The sequence below is a fragment of the Onychomys torridus genome, chromosome 19 (genome assembly GCF_903995425.1).
Source record: "Onychomys torridus chromosome 19, mOncTor1.1, whole genome shotgun sequence".
Taxonomy (NCBI): Eukaryota; Metazoa; Chordata; class Mammalia; order Rodentia; family Cricetidae; genus Onychomys; species Onychomys torridus.
This window is the reverse complement of record NC_050461.1, coordinates 7,234,829-7,243,835: the sequence shown is the minus strand read 5'-3', so window position 1 is coordinate 7,243,835 and position 9,007 is coordinate 7,234,829. Positions and strand designations below refer to the sequence as shown.

Here is a 9,007-nt window from a genome sequence, read left to right as displayed (position 1 = left end):
GGCCGAGTTCCCGGCTGCGGAAATGATCCCTGCATGCGATTGGTTGACGCCCCGCGGCGGAGGCGCGCGGACCGGCAACGAGACCGCGGCTGGGGTCGCGTCGGGAATCCGAGGCTTCCAGTCGGCCTGGCTTAGGGATTGCTCACGCAGTTTGCTCGCGCGGCCGAGGGCTCTCTCTCTGCTTGTTTTGTTTTGTTTTCTTAAGGGGTAGGAGAGTGGAAGGAAGGAAGGGGCAATGCACAGACTACTGACTGGACGTCAACTGGAGCATTTCTGACGGAGCAGTTCTATTCTCTTCCTTCCGTTGCTTCATCAGGTTGATTTTGTTTCTGGAATCTCCTCCCCCTTTAATTGACTGGTGGGTTTGACAGAATCTGGCCTTTTTCTTCTTTTGTTTTTTGAGGACACAGCTCCATCCCTGTGCAGGATGGAAGTTTTGAAGTCTTGTGTACTTAGAAGAAGTGCGCGTGCCGCCGCCGCCGCCTGCTTCTGGAGAAGCAAAGTTATCCCAAAGCGACCATTTAGAGAGATTAGCACTACGCCTGCGAGGAGCACTGTCATGCCCGCTTGGGTGATAGATAAATATGGAAAGAATGAAGTTCTTCGATTCACTCAGAGCATGTTGTTACCTATCATACACTATCCAAACGAAGTCATTATCAAAGTCCATGCTGCCAGTGTAAACCCTATAGATGTTAATATGAGAAGTAAGTTGTCCAGACTTTTTATTTTTTAATCATTAGGCGTGCAGGCGTTTTGTTTGTGTGGTTTTGTTTGAAAACAAGAGCTTGCTATCCAGCCCAGGCTGGCCTCCAACTCATTGTACACCACAGACCAGTTTCCACTCTCTAGGCCTCCTTGACCTGCCTTCCAGTCCTGGGATAGCAAGTGTTGGCATAAAGGAATCACTTAGGTTTACTATTGTTTCGTTTATTTATTTTGTGTTTGGGTGCATGGGACAGTGCTTAAGTGGAGTTCAAAGGACATGTGGAAATGGGTTCCTTCTTTCTACCATTTGGGCCCAGGGGATTAAACTGACCATGCGGCTCGGTGGCAAGTGCAACCATAGGTACAGCCATCTGGAATCGTGTAGGTTTTTTGATAATATCCCTGTAAATATTTCCAAAATTCTGAGACCACAATAGCCAAGGAATTCCTTAATCTTTTACTAAGTGTGTTTGGTTGCTTTCTTTCAAGTATGAATTGGGACTGAGAAGTGGTACCTGCAGTTAATTTACTGGGTGGTAATTTTAGGGTCAGGCATAGGTTTCAGAGTTTGGTTATGTTTCTCCATTGGTTCAGAATTGGGATTATATACTTCCTGTATCTTCCTTGCTCTCCCATTCTTCACAGCTTCTGTTATAGGCCCAGGGTACCAAGCAACAGAGTGCGACTCCAGGATATGGGCACAGTATTCTCATTTTGCATTTTGCATTTTGCCCTCCGTAGCTAAAATGTGTTTTCTTGTTATACACCTGTTGCAATTGGAATGATGTTATCATCCTCATTTCTCTTGCTGGGCCATGTTGAAAAGCTTGGAGAGAGCATTCCTTGAATGTATCCTGTACTGTTATTCTGCTAGAGTAGTTAACAGATTGGTTTGTATTTATGAATTACTTCAATTCTGGAAAAATGTTGACAAAAATATTGTCAGTCTTGCTTATGGGAGCTCAGTCTGTGTCTTCTGAAGATGAGCATGTTTTGAGATGACTGTTGTCAGTAGTAATCTGAGGCAGTTAACCAGTGTTTAAGGAAGCTGCCATATGTTGACCCTGGGTCAGTGTTCTGAGGGGCTTGTGTGGGGGCCTCCAGCTTCATTCAGTGCCTCAGCAATAGCTCTCATACATGACCTAAAGTATATGCACATGTGTGTGTGTGTATGTGTTATCTGGTTATAGATTAAGTCAGAAATAGAAGAAAATGTTGAGACTGCTTCACTTTTCCTCCAGAAACGATGTGATAGACTAGCAGTTCTCAAACTTGGCTTCACGTCTCATTTGTATCTGAAAATGACTGAACTTTTATATGAGCTATAACCATCCTATCAGAAATTTGAACAAATGCTAACATTTTTACTTTAAAATACAGTAAATAGAAAATTAAAATAGGAGTAAAGTATGAAAGGACCAAAAGACAGCTACATATGTGAGCCACTCAAATGGGCACTAGTTGATACAGCACAGGATTTCCCTCCAAAGGGGCTACTGGGGTATAAGAACTATTTATGCAGTGAGAAGGCTCCGTGCGTAAAGGCACTTGCTGCTGAGCCCCAAGCCTGTGTTCAGTCCCTGTGACCCACATGGTAGAAGGAGAGGAATCACTCTGGAAAGTGGTCTGTGGCACATTTTTGCTACCCCCCAAATAAAGAAAATTTAATAAGTTGTAAAAAAAATATTTTCCAAAATAAAGCAGGAAATTTAATGAGATGACTAACATTGTTGTATGCCTGTGCACATCTCTTTGCTGCCTGGTTTCATACAACAGCTGGGTTTCCATATATAGTTCTGTATTCCATTACACTGTCATTTGAAGTAATGATGAAAAGGAGGCCTCACAAAGATTGTTGGGAAAGGAGAAACATTTTTTAGATTCTGTGTTCAGATTACAGGCATATCTAACCAGGAGAACCTCTGGGTTTGGGAATTCAAGTCCAGACTTATGGATATTGGGTCATTTGGCTCTAATTTTGAATGTTACATTTAGCTGGGCTGAATTGAAAGTACAGTCACTGTAAAATACACTAGATTTCAAATGCTTGATAAGAAAAGAGTTAAACATGTCTCAATCAGATTTTTATCAGGGCCAGAGGTATAGCTCAGTAGTAATTCCTTTATGTAGCCATGCATGTCCCTGGGCCAGATCCCCAGCATTAACAGCAATAAGCACAGCAAAACAAAATAATTACATGTTATCTTGGGAATATTGTGGATATTTGAGTAAAGTATCCCTAAAATGACTTTTGTTTCCTTTACCTGGCAGAATAACTCTTATTGGCTTTTCTTCAGAGGATGAAATCTTGCATTTTCCAAATTAGCCCAACTCTGGACAAGTCAAACCTATGTTAGTGGGAGGCACTCTTGTCTTTTTGTAAGAATCTCTTGTGAGCTGGGCTGGCCTCAGACTCAAGGTGGCTGAGGATGACCCTGAACTGCTGACCCTCCTGCCTGCATTCCACAAGTGCTAGGGTTCCAGTTATGTGTGCTACCACCCGAAGCTGGGATGACAAGCTTAAACCCCATTTTGCCATCAGACAGGTTTCTCACTATAAGCTGGCCACTTCTGGCGTGAGATGAGGATAGCTGGGCCTGGCTACTCTTAGTATATTAGCATATTAGAGTTATTAAGAAAACAGTCTGATCTGTTGACTTGGGACCTCAGAAATTCGCAACTGAATTGTGACAAGGAAAATGGACACTTCTGTTGCTCAGACCACAAGGGGTTTCAGTGAGTAAGTTGCTGTGTCTTAGCAGAGGGAAATACATATAGACAGGGAAGATGAGTATGTCCCTTTGTGAGTCCCCATGCACTCTTGTCATTTTCTGTCGTGGACTGACATTCTAGCAAGCCAGATGGCAAGTGTGGAATGTTGGCCTAAGGACCACCAGCTGAAATTTTTCTGGGACTATCCCAACTTTGATTTTTCTCCCAAGTGCCTTGATCCCCCCCCCACCCCCCTTAGACAAACAGCTTCTGCAGACTGCCCACCTGTCAGCATCTCCCCTTGTCTGCTTTTTACTGCTGTGTAGACTGGTTGTCACTGCCCCATCTAAGGCTAGCTTTCCTCATGTCTCTGGGATCCTGTCTCACTTTCTCGGGGGCTTCTCTTCTCTCCTGCATTTCTTTGTTCTCTTGTAGTGGGTCATTCACACAAGCATACACCCTCGTGGTTAGTATTACTTCTTCTTTTCCCCTGTCTGGGTGTTATGCTGGTTTGGAGTCCCTTTGCTGCTTTTGGTCTCATTTGAAAACAGCATTAAATATTTTCAAGGGCCTTCCCTTGGTTTTGAGAACTCCCCTGGAGTAGCGAGGCCCACTTCTTACTTTGGATTATTATTGTACATAGAGTAGTTAATTCATTTGACCAAAGAATGGGTTCTGTTTGACTTACCTGTTATCTGTGTAAATATCCTTAAAAACAAGATGTGAGCCCGTTGTGGTACCACACACCTTTCTTTAGTCCTAACACTGGGGAGGCAGAAGCAGATGGATCTCTCTCTGTGAGGTCAGCTTGGTGTACATAGTTAGTCCAGGTCAGCCAGGGCTACACAGTGAGACACTGTTTCAAAAACAACCTCCAAAAACAATGCACCCCACCCTCCAGATATAATGCAACTGACCTGATCAGCCATCAGATGTGCAGCTCAGTGGCTTTTCCACTATAATTCTTTGCACTTACTCAGATCATTATTCTAGATAGATTTTTAGGAGACGGAGACTAGAACTCAAACTCATAATCGAGTGTTAGTATTAGGTACTGTAATGTGTATGAATTCTTTAACAGGCTGAACGTTTATCTTCTTTACAGACTAAAGAAGTTGCTAAAAACTCATACAAACATGGTAGCACATCTCTGTAGCCCCAGCATTCCAGCCAAGATAAGAGGGTCAGGAGTTTAAGGCCAGCCTGGGCTACATAGCAAGATCCTGTCTAAAAACTTTAAAAGTTTGCAAATGACTACATTAACAGAGATACCATCTTCAAAGAGCAATTATGTAAAAGAGGATTCTAAAACTGCAGAAGACAGTTTTGCAATCTGAGTTTCAAAGAGACTTTGAGCAATTGTGGTTTTAGTGATTGCAGCTTTCTAAGTAATTTTCTTTGAAAGGAACAACACCCAGTTTTTTGTTTGTTTGTTTTTACACTGCACTGTGTGGTGACCAAACAGTAGAGTCTACGTTTGAGCATATGACATCGACTTGCCTGTGTCCTATAGTATTTAAAAATCATTCTGACCTTTTCCTTTAAGAAGCAGGTAAATTGTGTTTTGTAGGTGGTTATGGAGCCACAGCTTTAAATATGAAGCGGGATCCTCTGCATATAAGAACCAAAGGAGAAGAGTTCCCTCTGACTCTGGGTCGGGATGTGTCTGGTGTGGTGATGGAGTGTGGGCTTGATGTGAAGTATTTCAAGCCTGGAGATGAGGTGAGTTAATCCTTCTTCCTTATCATCTCCCCTCCTTCTCCCTCCCCTCCTCTCCAACTCTTCTCTTTTCTTGCTTTTGTTTTTTGAGACTGGTTTTCATGGAACTCAGGCTGGCCTCAGCTTGTTACATACAAAACAAGTGACTTAGTCACTGCTCTATTGCAGTGAAGAGACACATGACCAAGACAATTCTTATCAAAGGAAACATTTACTTGAGGCTTGCTCACAGGTTCAGAGGGTTAGTCCGTTATCATCATAGTGGGGAGCATGGTGACACATAGGCAGGCAAGGTGCTAGAGAAGTAACTGAAAGCTTTATATACTGATCCAAGAGGCACTGGGCCTGGAATGGGATTTTGAAACTTTCAAGCCCATCCCCAGTGACACACCTTGTCCAATAAGGACCTATCCATTCCAACAAGGCCACACCTCTTAACCCAACCCCACACAGTCCATCAGCTGGGGACCACGTATGCAAACGTGTGAGCCTGTGGGACCGTTCTGCAAACCACCACAGGATGCCCGCGGACAGACCATTCTGCTGTGTCCACCTCCCAAGTGCTGGGTTTACCGGCATGTGCCACTATGCCCAGCTCTCTTTATTCCCTTTTTAAATATTCAATTTCCATTCTACTTTTTAATTTTTAAAATGATTTTAGACTGAGTAGAGTTGGGTCTCGAACTTGGTTTGTAGCCGAGGACAGCTTTTGCTCCTAATCCTCCTCCACCTCCCAAGTGTTGGGATTGCAGGTGCGTGGGTGACCTGGTGAGGCTGATCCTGCTTCCTTCGGAAATAGACTCTGTTACCACTGACTGCTTTGGCCAGAACATTTGTTTGCTTATTTGTTCCTTCCTTCCTTCCTTTTTTTTTTTTTTTTTTTTTTTTTTGAGACAGGGTCTTGCTGCTTGGAACACTGTAGCTCAGGCTTATCTTGTACCTGTGGCAGCACCTTGGCCTCAGCTTGTACTTGAATTCTCTAACTTCATACTTAAGAATTGCAAGACTTTAAAACATATAGGATTAGGACTATCTCTTTTGCTTGAGTCTTTAAAGGACAGTCTCTACCTTATGGGTCAGCTGACTTTGAAATAGCTAAAGCTTGGTACATTCTCCTGTCACTTGTCACTTGGGATGTTCATGCCAAGAGATAGTAGTGAGCTCATGATAATAGCCATGTTCTGGTTTCTTTTCACAGAGAAGATAAGCCCTGTAAGTCAGCACAGCCAGGCCAGCTTGTAGTTGAGGAGGCCCTGTTATAAAGTGTCCCTCAGCTAGCTGGGCATGGTGAGGCTCACCTTTGATCCCAGCGCTAAGGAATCTGTGATGAGGAGATTAAAAGTTTGAGGTCCCCCCGGGCTACCTGATGAGGCCCTGTCTCAAATATTTATATATGTACATATATATATAAACAAATAAAAGTTGAAAGCCAAGCTCGTAAGTCCTAGATCCCCAGAAGAATCTTACTGAATGCGGTAGGTGTATTAGTATGTGTATCCAGTGTGGTTTGAGTTGCTAAATCCAGAATCATACTCAGCAATGAGTTGGTATTATGTGAAGCTTAACTTTTTGTACTGGAGCGCCTCCCCCCCCCCCCCCCCAAGGTAGCCATGTATTAGGGAATGCTTTCACGCTCAGCTTGGGTCAGACATCTCTGTGTCTAATAAAGCTGCACATCTGCATTTCAGGTCTGGGCTGCAGTTCCTCCTTGGAAACAAGGCACTCTCTCAGAATTCGTTGTGGTCAGTGGGAATGAGGTAACTCGCCATCTCTGCTGAAATGCTTAGTTGTAGAAGGAGACCGGCAGGCATCTCGAAAGTTATTGGTGGTTTTTCAGATTAGATTCATGTTTTATGGGCAACTTTGAGAGAGCTAAAATAAAGACTAGGAAACTTTGAAAGAGTACAAGCTGTTTGATGTTATATTAGCACTGACTGCTGGAGCAGTCATCTGCACCCTCAGAGCAGAGACACGGGCTGAGGTGTGAACGCCGCCATGCTCCCCTCTACCCAGTAGGTACCAAATACACCCAAGGGAGGGGCGTGGAGGAATCAAATGTAGTCAGGGACCTAACAGTTAATAGAGAGAAAGGGTTGATATTGAGGAAGTGCCCCCAGAAGGAGCCTGGAGGAGGAATTCAGAGTTATGAGGCATTAGGAATTACTAGGATAGAAAAAAAAGTCTGGAAAAATTACTTTCCAGGAAACAGAGTTAAGGAAGCAATTGATCTCAAAAATGAATTAAAATGTGTTTATCAGGATTTGAGGTTTATTGGAATTTATCTCTGGGTATAGTCAGGTCTAACATGATTATTATATATGGTCTTTTTAAATGAACAGTGAAGTAGTATATCTAATAATGTAGGCTGCAAAACATTACTGAGCCTCGATGATCAGGTAAAGAGCTGTTTGGAGACTATTCTGAAACCAACTTTGGAGTAGGGTGTGCAGTAAACACTGAACCCAGAAGTGGTTTAGACATTGCTCTGAGAAATTTCTTGCTTTCCTGTGAAAGCAAATGCTCAGCTGTGTACATAGGCTTGCAGGTTCCTGCCTGGTTTGACCATTGTCTTTCAATGTAGGTCTCGCACAAGCCCAAGTCACTCACTCATACTCAAGCTGCCTCTTTGCCATATGTGGCTCTCACAGCCTGGTCTGCCATAAACAAGGTTGGTGGCCTGAGCACCAAGAATTGCATGGGAAAACGGTAAGTGCGGTGTGACATCTGAAGCTCCTTTTCTTTCTTCTACTTCTTTTCAGCAGACCTGTGTGTGCTGAGATGACCATAGCTGTGTGACCAGTGATGCTAACATTTGACACTTTTATTTTAAAGCCTCATGCTATGGAGTCTCAGCTGAATCCAATGGAGATTTTAAAAGATGTGTAGTTGAGCTATCTGGGAGTTTGAGTCTCCTATATTAGGGCATTTAAACTTGTTTATATATTATATATATATTGTATATTTATATATTATTTATATGCATGCCTGTGTGAGGTTATGTGCACCACATGCATGCAGGTGTCTTGGCCAGAAGAAAACATCAGATCTTCTGGAACTGGAGTTACAGGTGGTTGTGAGCCACCAAGTGTGTATCCTCTGCAAGAGCACAGAGCTATCTTAACAGCTGAGCCATCTCTTGAGCCCTGGGGCTAAAGTTTCTATGTGAGCCTCTGGAGAGGAGAGCCAGCTTTTGTGAGGCTCCCAGGAAAGGTGCGAGCCTCTATACCCTGTGAGGACGTGCCAAGCTGAGAGCGGTACTCTCTCCCGACCAGGACTTGCTCACAGCTTCGTATATTCTAGCAGGACTACAAAATGCTGTTGAATCCTCCTGAATTCCCTTGGGCTCTGTATTTACATCTTGGAGGGCAGTTCTGACCCTCCAGTGACTAGAACATAGGCTTGTTTAGGTGAGCAGTGAGACAGTGACCCTGTCCGGGGTTCATTTATCCTCTTCTGTGTTTTCACCTTCTGTAATCTCTGTCGCTGTTCCTGTGGTCAGCCATGATCCGAGAGGATGAGCTGTTCGGAAGCGCGAGGGAAACCTTACACTCGTGTAACTTTTATTACAACAAATCGTTAGGTTGTTTTGTTATAAATTACAAATTTTTTATTCATTTACCCAACTTATAAACTTGATCATAGTTATGTAGGTGTAAGAAAAACCAGTATGTGAAGCATGTGTAGAACAGATAACCACAGCGGCTCTGAGATGCTCTGTGGGTGGGAGAGCTGCCATCTTTTCATTCATGTTCTGGTTCTGCTGCTCCACAGCGGGGGCACCTGTTTGATTGATCTCTCGGAGTTTTGTTTTGAAGGTTAAGTGAGAACAAGCATGTAAAGGTGGTAGCACTCAGTAAGTAACTTCTGT

The 9,007-nt window shown here is 43.5% G+C and overlaps 1 protein-coding gene across 3 annotated transcripts in view; it reads left to right on the top strand.

Moving 5' to 3' along the window:
• Window positions 1-2: 2 nt before the first annotated feature.
• Rtn4ip1 (reticulon 4 interacting protein 1) overlaps window positions 3-9,007 on the top strand; it is a 42,182-nt gene continuing 33,177 nt past the window's right edge. Inside the window, exons 1-4 of one of the 3 annotated variants that reach the window (XM_036168789.1) lie at window positions 3-707; window positions 4,991-5,142; window positions 6,828-6,896; window positions 7,721-7,845. In XM_036168789.1, the coding sequence (XP_036024682.1) occupies window positions 428-707; window positions 4,991-5,142; window positions 6,828-6,896; window positions 7,721-7,845 (626 nt within the window). In that variant the 5' untranslated portion in view covers window positions 3-427. The remainder of the gene's footprint in view (window positions 708-4,990; window positions 5,143-6,827; window positions 6,897-7,720; window positions 7,846-9,007) is intronic. The other 2 variants (XM_036168791.1, XM_036168790.1) reach the window with 2 other exon arrangements.